Here is a 15,769-nt window from a genome sequence, read left to right as displayed (position 1 = left end):
CATTTGATGTGTCTTAAAGGGTAGCACACGCCAAAAAAGACCAAGGTTCAAGGTTAATTTTTCGTGTTTATTTTAGTTCATTCATAGATTACAAATTATGCAATAACAATGGCAGGAAGCATAATCATCCATCAAAACAAAAGAAAAGTTCAAGTTGGGTTCTCCAGCAATTTTAGTGTAACTGCCTTTTCTATGGAAAAGCCAAAGTTCTCGACACAATATTTATTCAGCCAGGGAACACTTGAAATGTTCTGAGCACAGCAGTGAAATTTACAATCGTGCTTGTCAGAAATATTCAGCTACTGCAATTTAAGCTGTGCTCTTGGGAGCCTGCTGAACCACACCCAAACAGCAAAAATTTTTTGATGCCCAATATCATATGTGGAAGTGTAGCTTTTTTCAAGCTGTACTGTATCTATATTAATTTAAACCATTAACTCTTCCTGTTTGTGTGTTCACATTACCTAGCATTGGTGTTGCTATTGACTGACTGCATCACTTGTCCTAAGCTCTGAATATCTGCCGTCATTGTCTGGTGAGATCACATTACATGAGCTACGACTGGCTGACAAAAGCGAAACATGCGGTGCAATGTCGATTTCAGTGCTTTAGAAGCTGCCTTGCTGTATTTGGTGGAATTCATATTTATACTTTCATAATACAAAAACAAGTAGTGTTCAATGTGCTGTGTACCATAGATCTTTGCAAAATGCATTGTTTTTTGTTGTGTTTTGTTTCCTAAAGTGCCAGGAAGTTCTACAGCAGTGCATAAAACCTTTGTCCTTTGAAGGATTGACCAGTTTACAGCTCTAAGCAGGAAGTTCTTTGTCACTTAACATGGGTAAAGTGTATTTTTAACTGGGACATTGGAGAAAAATCCAGGACCCCTTCCTTCTTGCCCGTGTATGCACTCTGCATGAGTATCAGCTTTTTAAGTAGTCATTATGACAGGTGCTATAACACGGGTCAGCAACTCACATAGTGTGTTAGTGGTCAACAACAATTCACAAGTGGCAACACAGATAATAACATTTCACATGTTCAAGCCCAACTGACTAACAAACTGGATGACGTAGTTTTGTAGTGACTGAATGCTCGCCACATACATAGTAATAACAAATGTCTGTGCTGACTGAATGTTCACCATCAGCTTACTGTCAATTTGTGTGTAACATAAAAAGCACAGTAATTACATTGTCATTAGACAATGAAGTAATTTTGTTTTAATTATAAGCTCCATAATAAAAAAAATGGTGAAAGAGATAGGTACTATTTTATGAGAGAGAAGTTTTAATGTGCTCTTGGAATTCCAGAGACCGCCAAGAATTTTCTGGATACTTAAATTTTCTAATTTGAATGTTTCACAAACTAACATGTTATTCTAGGAAAGTTATACATTTTTGTAATCATAAAAATCAGAGCTACAAAACTGTAGCAGTGGAATTTTGACAAGATTACATTTTAAGATTTGAACATTTAAATATACAATAATTTTGAATACTAGCACTCCTTAATTACAGTTTCTGGAAAGAGTAAAATGTTTGTTTTTAAGTAGAGAATGAGGGATTTTAGTTAACATATGTCACTCTTAAAACAGTTAGTTCTTAGCAAGGTCAATTTTTGAAGAGCACACAATTTTAGTGGAGCATAAATTTAGAATATTTCATCAGAGAAAATTTTTCTTCAAAAACTAATTCTGTTGTTGTCATCAGTGGTTAGAAAAAGTGCCTCCTGGCTTGTCTCAGGTTATTCGGCCGACATTTGTCTAATGATTTTTCTGACGTTTCACCAGAACAAGTTGCTGGCATTGTCCAAGTGTCACCCTCCATTGCTGGTGGTGGACTGAAGCTAGCTCACAACAGCAGCCTGTATGTACCTGATGCACCAATGTCTGAGGGCTTCTCCGTGGTCATTTCCGGTGTGGTTCTCTTGCTACCTGCAGCAGTTGTTCGCTGCAGCTTGGGAAGCCAGGATCTGTTTACCTTGAAGCTTTTTTCTTTCTTGTTGAAGCCATTCTTGTGTTTGTGTATTTCTATAGCTTCTGTGAACAAGTGGGTGTGATAGTTCTTCGGTACAGCCAGAACTTCCATGTCATCAAATTTTACTACATGGTCAGTCTCGCAGTGTGCTTGCTCTGCTGCAGCTGATTTCTCCAACTACCCATGCAAGAAAAGACTGTGGAGAAGCCCTTGGACATTGGCACACCAGGATCATGTAATCTGCGGCTGTAAGCTTGGCTCCAGTCCACCACCAGCAATGGAGGGTGAAACTGTGACAATGCCAGCCACTCGTGCAGGCAAAATGTCAGAAAAAGAACTCGAGATAGAAGCCAATAGGCAGTTTTCAACAAGTGGCCACGAAAGCTTTAACAATTTTGTAGTGGTTAGAAAACTAGACATTGAATAATAAAGTTTAGTGAAATACCACACAAATAAGAATTTAATGATTTCGTATGCTCATAGTAATAGCATTACATGTATAATAGTTAACAGAAAAGAAAGAAATGTTATTTGAGGAGTGTAATGGTAGCAGATGGAGATACTGGACCTCACTGCATTTGAAGACATGCCCCTTGTGCAAACAGCTGTCCTTTTTCATATAAACCACCACACATTTCAGCACCTTTGTGCCAAACTTTCTTATTTTCTAGAATGTTAGGTTCTTTACATTATTGTATAGCTTGTCATAGTTATTTCCATGGTATCTGCCCTCATCTGCATGATCATCTATTGTAAAATAAACACAGAAATGTAATATACTCACAAATTACAACTTTAATTTCAAGGAACACAATGTTTATCTTGTACCCTCATCCTCAGTACAGGTTGCCAATTGTCTGAGTGACATGCTCTTCCTTTGCAACCTTCGCCAACCCATGCATCTCTCCTTCCTGAGGAATGAAGTAATAGTTTTGAAAGCTAGTTTGGTGCCATCAGTTTTACTTTTTATAAGTGTCTGTTGACAGCACTAAATATTCCTTCATAACCACTGTTCCATGTTACGTGGAACAGGAGGTTAAGAACCATATACAAAAGTCATGCAGTGCTCATAAACCATTTCACTGTCACAGATATGTTTGCCTCATGCAGTACCCTTTGATGTGTCATTATCATGTAAGCCTGTGTATGGACACTCTGCTGGGGACGGCTTTCTGCCTGCTGAATTACATGCACAGGTCTCCTGGCACCATTCTGAATATCTCAATTGATCTTGCGAGTTGCACGCTGTACAATCCTTGCATCCAGTCTCTCCAATTTGTCTCTGCTCTTGGTGCATGTTTGAATAGTAATTCATTCACAAACAGAGTACAAGGGAAATGAAGTGCTCACTGGAGGACACTTTTGATTCACCTGGACATGTTTTGAATAAATAAATAAAATAAATTGTCCTCAGGGAAACTACAAGGCAATAAATCAATGTTTTCAAGTACAGAATCTTTCCCTTACATCAAAATAATATTATCACATCTTAATGGAGATGAATCTGTGTAATTTTTTATGAACAGATGTTTTCTGTGCAGTCTGTTTGCGTTATACATGGAACATATATTGTTGCAGATGAAAAATCAAATCTGTCTTATGCCAGCATCCTAATTCATCTGGAGAGATGCTTCAGACTTTGATTCTTTAAGCATTTGAATATTTTTACAATATGTGATATGTATTTTAAACCTTTTTTTAAACTCCTAGGCAACTTTCATGAACAAAAATTATGATACACAATGTGATTGTCTGCATTATGTGGGATAATTTTAGTCTACTGTAAGTAGGTGAATATATATAATTTCTGTTTTATTGGTCTTATGTGTGCTATATAGTTACATAATGTAGTTGGTGTATAACAACTCAAGTGAGCACATACTGTGACTTATTACATGACAATAGTTTCAAGAATGGCTGTAACTGCTCTCAGTAAACATTCTGTTTTTATATTTAATGCCTGTTCATTATATTGTCACTTTCAGAAGTGTTGTGACTGTTGTGAAATAATCAGATAATAATTGCATGTTAGGAACTGCAACACTTAAAAATAGCCCGTAAGGCCAAAGTTGCCTAATTGTATAAGTTTCAGCAAAGTAAATTCACATAAGATGTAGCCAAGGTGGAAACTTTACAATGTTTTTCAACAAATCTGAGAAGAAGAAGAAGAAGAAGAAGAAGAAGAATATTGCTGTACAAAAGACATGTAGCATCATATAAAACACCATATTTCTTTCTTGACAGCATAATTCTTCATTTGAAGAGTTGCTCCAAACACTTTTACAAAACTCAGTATCCATTTTCAGTCTTTGTTTACATCCTTAGGCAACTTTCACGGCAAAAAAATCAAGATACTAGAATATAATTGCTCTTGATATTTTGGAATAAAAAATCACATTGCAAAGTGATGAATATGTATAGCTTTTGTTTAACTTTCAAAATTAACCTTGTGTGTTTACATCATGTTGGACAAATTATACTAGAACTAACATGTGATTACATTTTCACAAAATTTGGACGCATAGATCGTGAGAAATCAGTACCAAGAACAACCACCTCTGGCCATAACAATGGACTTGATACACCTGGGCATTGAGTCAAACAGAGTTTGGATGGTGTGTACATGTACAGTTGCCCATGCAGCTTCAACACGATACCACAGTTCATCAAGAGTAGTGACTGGCATATTGTGACGAGCCAGTTGCTCGGCCACCATTGACCAGACGTTTTCAGTTGGTGAGAGATCTGGAGAATGTGCTGACCAGGGCAGCAATCAACCATTTTCTGTGTCCAGAAGGGCCCGTACAGGACCTGCAACATGTGGTTGTGCATTATCCTGCTGAAATGTAGGGTTTCGCAGGGATCGAATGAAAGGTAGAGCCACGGGTCGCAACACATCTGAAATGTAATGTCCACTGTTCAAAGTTCTGTCAATGCTAACAAGAGGTGAGCGAGACATGTAACTAATGGCACCCCATACCATCACACCGGGTGATACGCCAGTATGGCGATGACGAGTACACACTTCCAATGTGCGTTCACCGCGATGTCGCCAGACACGGATGCAACCATCATGATGCTGTAAACAGAACCTGTATCCATCCGAAAAAGTGACGTTTTGCCATTCGTGCACCCATGCTCATCATTGAGTACACCGTCACATGCGCTGCTGTCTGTGATGCAGTGTCAAGGGTAACCGCAACCATGGTCACCAAGCTGATAGTCCCGCTGCTGCAGACGTCATTGAACTGTTCGTGTAGATGGTTGTTGTCTTGCAAACATCCCCATCTGTTGACTCAGGGATCGAGACATGGCTGCACAATCTGTTACAGCCACGAGGATAAGATGCCTGTCATCTCGACTGCTAGTGATACGAGGCTGTTGGGATCCAGCACGGCATTCCATATTGCCCTTCTGAACCCACCGATTCCATATTCTGCTAACAGTCATTGGATGTCGACCAACGCGAGCAGCAATGTCACAATAAACCACAATCGCTATAGGCTACAATCCGACCTTTATCAACATTGGAAACGTGATGGTACTCATTTCTCCTCCTTACATGAGGCATCTCAACAACATTTCACCAGGGAATGCTGGCCAACTGCTGTTTGTGTATGAGGAATTGGTTGGAAACTTTCCTCATGTCAGCACCGTTGTAGGTGTCGCCAGCAGCTCCAGCCTTGTGTGAATGCTCTGAAAAGCTAATCATTTGCATATCACAGCATGTTCTTCCTGTCGGTTAAATTTCACGTTTGTAGCACATCATCTTCGTGGTGTAGCAATTTTAATGGCCAGTAGTGTACTTTCCATCCTTCATTTTGATCTTGGCCTGGGATCAGCATTAGCGAAGTTAGAAAGATCTATATTATATTGTCTTTTTTTAATTATTTGTGGCTGTTTTTTAATTCAGTATTAATTAATTCCAACCATACATTCTGTGATAAGTCTCAGAACGTGGTACAACATGTTATGATTCATTGCAAGTTTTGCATTGCATTAGTATCAGGTTTCCCAGTGCATTTTCTGTTTTATACAGACCACACATAAGCACACTAACATACTTCTCTTTTGAGTACCTACTCACAAGAACATCCAGAAAAAGGTTCAATAAATCATAGAGGATTCTCATCTTTGGAGCACATTCCTCAGCCAGCTTTTCTAGATTCTGTTGCATATTTTCCTACAATTTCCCTAACAAGAGATAGCTCAACACTGTGAGAGCTATTTTTCACACTGTATCCAGCCTGTGGGGAGCATGAGTGTTTAAAATGCATGAATCCGGATTTGGGTGGGGGGGTTAGTTCCCTAAAACATTTCCCAGTCTGACACTGAGCTTAGCAACATGTCACAACAGTCAACTGCACCTACAATTGCTTTGTAATTTTCATTAGACTGTGGGGTCTTGAGATTTTTGCCAGTATTTCTGTCAGTCTTCCCCGTTTCAACTATTTCTGTTGTGTTGCATATGGGCAACATCTTCACATTTATTTTGTCATGCCACTTGAAAGCAAGGATCTTGTTAGATGAATTAAACTCAGTTTCTCCTTGTTTGTGTCCTCTGTGTTTTGGCATGTTGTTCCTATTCTTACAAACAGTGCTCCATGCATTTGTTCTGTGGTTGTGAAGCCAGAGGAACAGTTCTGGTCTGGAATACCAGTTGTTAACATATAGTGTATGCCCTTTTTCCAAATATGGTCCCATAAATGTTACTACTACAGTGCAACTTTTATGTAAACTGTGAAATCTAATTTCTGTTATTGTGCCTTTATATAAATGAAAGCCAAAATGAACCCAGTCTGATAGTCACACAGCATGGATGTTTTCATTCTAAATGTATTTTGTTTGGATCTGTTTAGAAGATAATCAGTCTTTGCACAACACGAGACTTTCGTCAGTGCAAACTTCTGATATGGATTAAATGTACTGTAAAATGTCATAACTAAAGTGAAAAATAAATAAAATGGTCTCAGGACAGAATGTTACTTAAAATTGATGAGTTTAAAAGTGTATCTCAGGGCCAGTAATCACTTACTTTCACCTTGTTAATTTGTACCATTAGAAAATAAATAGCAGCAGAATAATGAACTTCTTCAAGAGCATTATCTTCCCACATAGATAGTCAAGAATGCACACCTTCTGGAGTATTCACCCTGGTGTATACATAAGATCAGTTTGTTCTATCTTCTATAAACTGCAACAGGTATTAACTAGTGGATGTTTGTGTCCTGAAGCCAAATCACAAACACATGTTTCAATGGCTGGAAATCAGTTTTTTCCAATCAGAAGTGTTATTAAGACTCACACTTTTCTGAAGCATTTTGCTATCAGTTTCTAATTCTTCAGATTCTGAACAATTGATGATAGCATCTCTTGTAGAAACACCATACTGGTGTGGTGTACCAGCTGATGTATAGGGCAGAGGACTATTGCTTCAAGCTGCCATTGAAGACTAATCACTGCTACCTTCATAAAACTTTCCACACTCACCATCACTAGTTGCGGATATCTTGAAGACCTTTGTATCCATGCAACTGTGGTGACATGACATAGAAAAGAACATAACGTTAAATCTGATGGTAACATGCATGGTGAAATCAAAATCTGCAATGAGTGACCACAATGGCAAATTTATATGTACCCTTTAAGTATGTAGCTGGAGCAGCTACTGGAAGAATTGAGAGGAGATTCAGCTCTGTATGTTAACATTGCTAGGGCACACAGGTACCTGACTCGGTATGCTTAAAGCCATCGGCAGCAGTCAGATATCAGATGACTTCATAGCTGCACAACAACCTGAAGAGAGTACAGAGTTGTTGTTGTTGTGGTCTTCAGTCCTGAGACTGGTTTGATGCAGCTCGTCATACATTTCATCTATTTCTTCATCATCTGCAGAGCTAGTTGGCATATAAACTTGTACTACTGTAGTAGGCATGGGCTTTGTGTCTATCTTGGCCACAATAATGCGTTCACTATGCTGTTTGTAGTAACTAACCCACACTCCTATTTTTTATTCATTATTAAACCTACTCCTGCATTACCCCTATTTGATTTTGTATTTATAACCCTGTAATCACCTGACCAAAAGTCTTGTTCCTCCTGCCACCGAACTTCACTAATTCCCACTATATCTAACTTTAACCTATCCATTTCCCTTTTTAAATTTTCTAACCTACCTACCCGATTAAGGGAACTGACATTCCACGCTCCGATCCGTAGAACGCCAGTTTTCTTTCTCCTGATAACGACGTCCTCCTGAGTAGTCCCCGCCCGGAGATCCGAATGGGGGACTATTTTACCTCTGGAATATTTTACCCAAGAGGACGCCATCATCATTTAATCATACAGTAAAGCTGCATGTCCTCGGGAAAAGAGTACAGAGGGTACAACAAAATGTGATGTAGGAAGAGGGAGAGGGGGAAACGGACTTGGGGAAAGGGGTGAGAGGCAAACTTGAAGAAAAGGGGAGGGGTTGAAAAAGGGAAAGAAGGAGAGGAAGAGAAGAATGCCTGAATTGTGTTGTGAGAAGGTAGTGCAGGATTTGTACGGAGGAGTAGTGGTGTGGACAGAAGGGAGCACGGGAAAGGCAAAGTGATACAGTGGCAACAGGTTAGCAGAGGTATAGAGCAGGGGGATTGCGAGAGCACAGGATGTGTTGGAGAGACATTTCCCGTCTGCATAGTTCAGAGAAATTTGTTCCGGGCCTCTTGGATGAGTCTTTAGTACCAGACAATTTCCTATCCAGCTCACCCATAAACAAGTCTCCCATGCCAGCAGCTCCTCTGACACCAGTAAACCAGTTAACTAGCCACTGACCAGCTCTCCTCTGATCACTCAGTATAACCCTGGCCATTTAAAAGCTCTACCGGAGCCTCCACCAGGTCTTCGACTACCTCTCATCATGCCCTGACATGAGGTGTATCCTACCTATGTCCCCAACATAGGGTTTGTTCTCTTGTGGTCATCCCAGTTGCTAGACCTGCCCAATAGAACCACCCACCACCTCCTACTGCAGTCGATCCACAGGCCTTTCCCATCCAATAAAAAGCAGGGCCACATGCAAAAGCAGCCATGTTGTATATCAGCTGTGTTTCAATTACTGTATAGCATTCTATGTGGGTATAACAAGTAACCAGCTGTCTTCTCATATGAATGGCCACTGTCAAACTGTGGCAAACCACAAATGACTTTAACAGCTACCTTACTACACAGGCAATTTAGATACTTACTTCCAATACAAGTTTCTCTGAGCTATGCAAATGGGAATTGTCTCTCCAACACATCCTGCACTCTCGCAATCCCCTGATCTAAACCTCTTCTAACCTGTTCCCACTGCCTCACCTTGCCTTTTCCCTACACCCCTATTCACACCAACCCTATTCCATCCAGATCATGCACTGCCTTCTGCAAACATTTGTTGTCCCTCCAACCTCCCACCCCCCACCCACCCAATGTGGGAATTCTCCTTTTCTTTTCCCCCTGTTCCACCCCTCTTTTTTCACTCCCCACTACCCCTCCTTGTGACAATTCCTATTCCTCTGGATCTCCATCAGCTCAGGAAACTGCTTTCAGAAATTGAATATCAAGAATTAGTCTTGCCATGGCCACAGGAATGTGCATTTGGGTGTCTGTGTGAATGCACGCAAGGGTGAATTCTGGGTGAGGGTGGCAGGGGGACACATGGAGAGAGTGAGTGAATCTTGGCATAATCACAATTTTTACTTACAAGCAGCTTATAATTGTGAGTTTAAAAATTTCAGCCTTAGTTTCATTGCTTCTTGTTTCATGTTTCTCAGAATTTATGATAAAAGTATGATAAAACATAACTTTGTTTATCTTTTGTGACAGCGCAGTAGGTAAATGGGCCATTGTGTAGGTTTGAATCACACTGCAAAAAACGTTAAAATTTTGCATTCAGATATTTTCAGTGATCTCTGTGTATTCTTTTCCCACTTAGTAATGCCACCAGCTTTATTTGAAGCTAAAATTTCAATTTTTCATCATCATCAGGCTTCTTAAAGTCTCTGTTGTGCTATGTGCCTTGACATTTCACCCAGGTCCTCTTGTTAACAAATACTATTTCATGTCTTGTTTAACATTTTTATCAGGAACCATCATACTTCAAACTTCATAGAGCACTTTATTTCTGTCTGGAAGACTCTGTGAGTAATCTGTAATATACTAATATTATAAATGTGAAAGTAATTTTGTCTATCTGTCACATTTCCACAGCTGAACCACCAAACAGAATTTGATAAAATTTGTCATGGAGATAGCTTGAATCCTGGACGGGAATATAGGCTACTTAAAAAAATTGAATCAGGAGACAGAAGTGATAATAGGGAATCAAAGCAGCAACAAAAAGTTTGTTTGTAATGCTATGTCAAATTGGAAAGTACTGGAGTGGAGATCTCAAAAAGATCTACGTAAAAGTTGATGAAAGCATATGCTTATCTTTTGCAGCACACCCATAATAACCACTTTTGTCTTTTGATTGTGCCTCCTGTAGGGAATCCAAAAGACAAAAGTGTTGATCATGAATGAACCATAAAAGATAAGTGTAAGTTTTTGAAAACATTTTTTCTGGATATTTTTCAGATTGTGTTTTAGTATGACATCAAATTATGTACCACATATTCATTAAACAGTCTGTTGCTGCTGTCAAACTGTTTACTTTATGTAGCAGATTGTCTTTAAATGGCTGAACAAACTTTCAGCAAACATGCAAAATTGATGCATTTATGGTCAGATTTGTGATGTCATATACGTAGAAAGATATTCAACAGATAACACCTGACTGTGTGTGATCGGCAGCAGAGGGGACAGTGCACATCGTGACCTGTGCTTCTCTGATACTTATTCATCATAACAGTACTACTGATATCTGAACAAAGCTGCAGGTAAAAGCTAGTTGAATATATAAATAATTAGTCACTATTACTAATCGATGGGGAACATCTGTAAATGCTTGCAGGTGGCATTTCCTGTAAGAAGCAGCACTGTGGAGAGATCTCTCTCAACTTTCTGCTGCTAAAAGACATATCTTCGCAGTAGGTTGACCAGAAGGTCATTTCAATGGACTGGCACCGATGCATATCCATCGAGATGTTGCATCACCAATGAATGCTGAGGAGGTATTGGATAGCTTGTGTAGGAAACACAAGAGGGAACTTGCAATGATTGTGATAAAGTTATGAGTGTAATCAAGTTACGTTTTTAATGTGTGTCATGTGATAATTATTATAATAAAATTAATATATTAGTGTGTGTGTGTGTGTGTTTATTTTAAAATTGGTCTCACAGAGTCTATAAGGACACATTCACCATTCTGATCCTTGTGTGCCCCCCCCCCCCCCCCCCTTCCAGAAAAAAATTCTTTATCTGCCCCTGACTTTGTGTACAAATGGTAGAAAAAATTTTGGGCTTGAAAGCTATTGGAAATACTAGTTTCTGTTTTGTGTTTCTTAGCTCCATGTATCGATCCACTCTAGGTGAATGGTTGCATTACTTATTGTGTAATTGTAAGTTTATTAAATTTACAGGATTTATAAAGCACAGAGATCACAGGCGCACACATACAACTGATGAATATACTGAATCCCGCATCCCCAGGAAGTATTTGGCATTAACACAGTTCAGGTTTTTTGTTTTGAAATCTTGTTTCAAAGAAAGTTAACAGGAGAGAATCATGCTGGTGCAGCTGAATTTCAGGTAAAACAATGCTTGTTCCCCAGGCAGGTTTTGGAAAATTTTGTGGTTGATTCCGTTATACAGTATTCTACTCAAAAGTTTATGTGCTGTTATAGGTAAAGCAATGGATCGGTAGCTTTGTGGTTTGTTATTTGGTTTACCAGGTTTTAAGATAGCTATGGTTTTTGCTCATTTCAAACCATGGGATATGTTATTAGTTTCCAGAATATCAGTGTCCCCCCCCCCCCCCCCCCCCCACACACACACCTAGCAAGCAGATCTCAGGAGGAACAGTAAGACTCAGGTACCCAGTGTAACAACATTTTAGTTACCAACTTGTTGGTTTATTTATAAACAAATCTATGAGTCTATATGGCAGTGTGTAAATGTTTTTCAGAGACAAAATTAAGGTCAAATTACTTATAATGTTTTAAATTTTGATATGCATACCCCTTGTAACTTAACGGTATATTAGTTTTTGTTGAAGTAACGTAACCTCTTTTTTTTTTTATGCAGCTCCTGTTTCACCTAGAAACACTGACTTAATACGAGTAAATTCTACTTCCATTTTGCTGAACTTAACATCATGGAATGATGGTGGATGTCCAATAACATCTGTTGTGGTGGAGTACAAGCTGAAGAAAGGATTTTCGTGGACTCTTGTATCAAATAACATTAAAATAGAACAAACTGAATTCATGGTATTGGATCTTGAACCAGAAACCTGGTATGCTTTGCGCGTCACTGCTCACAACAGTGCTGGCTCTACTATTGCCAACTATAATTTTGTCACTCTGACACACACAGGAGGTAAGTCACAAAAATTTTAAGTCACATAAATTTCAATATCATTACAGATTTTTTATTCATGCATATTTCCTTTCATTTTCTGTAAATTTTGTGTATCTTCTTCTATGAGTAGGCACTGATGCATTTTTTTTTTTATTGTTCTAACTTCCTGTGTAGAATTTTATTTTATTGTTATTATTTGCCTGCTAATCTGACTGTACACACACACACACACACACACACACACACACACACACACACACACACACACACACACACACACACACACACACACACACACAGAGAGAGAGAGAGAGAGAGAGAGAGAGAGAGAGAGAGAGAGAGAGAGAGAGAGAGAGAGAGAGAGAGAGAGAGAGAGAGAGAGAGAGTTAACTTTTAATTCTGAGTCAGAATAACTATGTAAGTTGAATATGGGACAGCTACCATTTCAGCAACAAGTTGAGTATTTGCTTGGTCTTACCACCTTTTCTGTAATCCAGAATGAGATTTTCACTCTGCAGCGGAGTGTGCGCTGATATGAAACTTCCTGGCACATTAAAACTGTGTGCCCTACTGAGATTCGAACTCGGGACCTTTGCCTTTCGCGGGCAAGTGCTCTACCAACTGAGCTACCGAAGCACGACTCACGCCCAGTACTCACAGCTTTACTTCTGCCAGTACCTCGTCTCCTACCTTCCAAACTTTACAGAAGCTCTCCTGCGAACCTTGCAGAACTAGCACTCCTGAAAGAAAGGATATTGCGGAGACATGGCTTAGCCACAGCCTGGGGGTTGTCTCCAGAATGAGATTTTCACTCTGCAGTGGAGTGTGCGCTGATATGAAACTACCTGGCAGATTAAAACTGTGTGCCCGACAGAGACTCGAACTCGGGACCTTTGCCTTTCGCGGGCAAGTGCTCTACCAACTGAGCTACCAAAGCACGACTCACGCCCAGTACTCACAGCTTTACTTCTGCCAGTACCTCATCTCCTACCTTCCAAACTTTACAGAAGCTCTCCTGCGAACCTTGCAGAACTAGCACTCCTGAAAGAAAGGATATTGCGGAGACATGGCTTAGCCACAGCCTGGGGGATGTTTCCAGAATGAGCTTTTCACTCTGTAACGGAGTGTGCGCTGATGTGAAACTTCCTGGCAGATTAAAACTGTGTGCCCGACCGAGACTCGAACTCGGGACCTTTGCCTTTCGCGGGCAAGTGCTCTACCAACTGCAAGGTTCGCAGGAGAGCTTCTGTAAAGTTTGGAAGTTAGGAGACGAGGTACTGGCAGGAGTAAAGCTGTGAGTACCGGGCGTGAGTTGTGCTTTGGTAGCTCAGTTGGTAGAGCACTTGCCCGCGAAAGGCAAAGGTCCCGAGTTCGAGTCTCTGTCGGGCACACAGTTTTTCTGTAATCCATTGCCATATCACTCAGAAATCTCAGGAGCAGGGGATTTATTTTGCGCTTTATTACTCTATATTATAGTGTATTTACTAAAACAAGTTTTCTGAAGCCAGAGGAAAAGCAGTAATGCAATTACGATCCTGTTGAACTTAGTAAGTAGCCTACTGCACATCAGCAAGGAGAAAATGAATGTATCCATAAGAGATCACACTGCTTTTGCTGTTGCAGCCCTGTTACATACCCAGGAAAGGTCAAACTTACAATGTCAGCTCTTCCCATGTTTAACCATCCTGAATTGTTAGTTACTGTGATCCAGATAGATGATTCTTTTCAAAATGAGTGTCATTAGTGAAAATCACACAAACTTAAGTGTAATTGTTGATTACCTAGATGCAATAACTACAACACAGTGGAATTAACATTATGGCTGAAAATATCTCTAAAACAAAAATAATCATTTTTTGAAAACATAATATATTAGATAGATAAAAAATCTACTCACCAATTGGTGTCAGGAGAACTCACATATATAAGGTATTATGTGTGCAAACTTTCAGAGCCAATGGCCCCTTCTTCTGGCAGAAGGGTTGAACGGGAGGGAAGAGGGGTGAAGGAAAAGGACCGATGAGGTTTAGGAAAAGGTGTAGAGTTCGTAAAAGTCACCCAGAACCCCAGGTCAGGGGAGACTTACTGTCCTGCAGGGATGGGCATGCAGCTGAAACATAGCTAGGCAGCTGGGCCAAGTCCACATGACCGTACTGCCCTGGTCAGGTACCAGTGGTCAGGGTGGCCAAGTCACCATACGTGCGCAGCATATGTGCAATAGGAATGCCTGGCGAGCAGCCTGTACTGCTACCACTTGTCCGCAAATGAGCTGTGTGGTCACCTGTTCCCCAGGGATCAGCATTGGAACAACCTGCACTAAAGCAATAACCACAGCATGTCCGGTATAATCAAAGCAACAGTCAATCATTATCTTGGCAGCATTTTATGAACAAAACACTTTTTCTGATGTCAGTTGATCTTAGAATATACAACAGCTGATTACTGCTAAGGGGGAGTTTCATTGTTTTCCTTTGTTTCTAGCCAATATTTTCCTCAAAGGCAGCAATACTTTTATATTACTGAAGTATCTCTGTTAGTAACAAACCTCTTCTCTCAAATGTCTGTATAGGTGCATAATATGAACACAAAAAGAAAACTTAAGTGATTTAGTTGATATATTAGGATTGACAGAGCCTGATACCCCTGTCCAGTGCATATGGAAGCCTAGAAAATGATCATCACTCACTTTTTCTTGGCAATGATATAATGAAATCAGAAGGTAGCTCAACTTCAGGGACTTACAGACCTTATGACAGCTTAAGTGGTACACCAGTGTGTTTGTAGTATCCAAGTGGTGGCCTAAAGTTGGTTGGTTGTAGCTGACAGAACTTCCAGCTCATACATTTCCTTTCCATTCCACAGCGATTATAAACTTAAATTGTGATAATCGACAGTAAAGAATCTGTTAGCATGCACAGAAAAATCCAGAGTGGGTGGGCATCAGAAGTCACACAGTTAAATAAAACAGTTGAATAAAGTAAACTGTGGCTATATTCTCAGTACTCGGGGTGCAGTTTGGCTCCTTGAGGCAGAAGTAATGAGTGATTGCCAGTCTAAGTGACCATGAAATGAAGGCCAAGGAAGAGGAAGAGAGGTTGGATCAGTTCAAGTTCTGCTGGTGACTGGATGTGGAGTGCAAAGCCGGAGGTGTAGGGTAGGGAACTGTTCACTCTGTTGGAAGGCTAGATTACCAGAGAGAGAGAGAGAGAGAGAGAGAGAGAGAGAGAGGCAGCTTTGCTCTGCTCCTCAACCTGTGGTGAGCAGCAACCATGTGACCCCTTTCTCATGCCTTCAGTTGGTTAACATGG

The 15,769-nt window shown here is 40.1% G+C and overlaps 1 protein-coding gene across 1 annotated transcript in view; it reads left to right on the top strand.

Annotated features, from left to right (window-relative positions):
- Window positions 1–15,769, top strand: part of LOC126455743 (Down syndrome cell adhesion molecule-like protein Dscam2) — a 408,979-nt gene that overhangs the window by 311,437 nt on the left and 81,773 nt on the right. The window contains exon 14 of the mRNA XM_050091511.1: window positions 12,186–12,479. Coding sequence (XP_049947468.1) covers window positions 12,186–12,479 — 294 coding nt within the window. The remainder of the gene's footprint in view (window positions 1–12,185; window positions 12,480–15,769) is intronic.

Source organism: Schistocerca serialis, chromosome 2 (assembly GCF_023864345.2).
Source record: "Schistocerca serialis cubense isolate TAMUIC-IGC-003099 chromosome 2, iqSchSeri2.2, whole genome shotgun sequence".
Taxonomy (NCBI): Eukaryota; Metazoa; Arthropoda; class Insecta; order Orthoptera; family Acrididae; genus Schistocerca; species Schistocerca serialis.
Note: the sequence above shows the minus strand (reverse complement) of the source record. Positions and strands in the feature narration are given on the sequence as shown.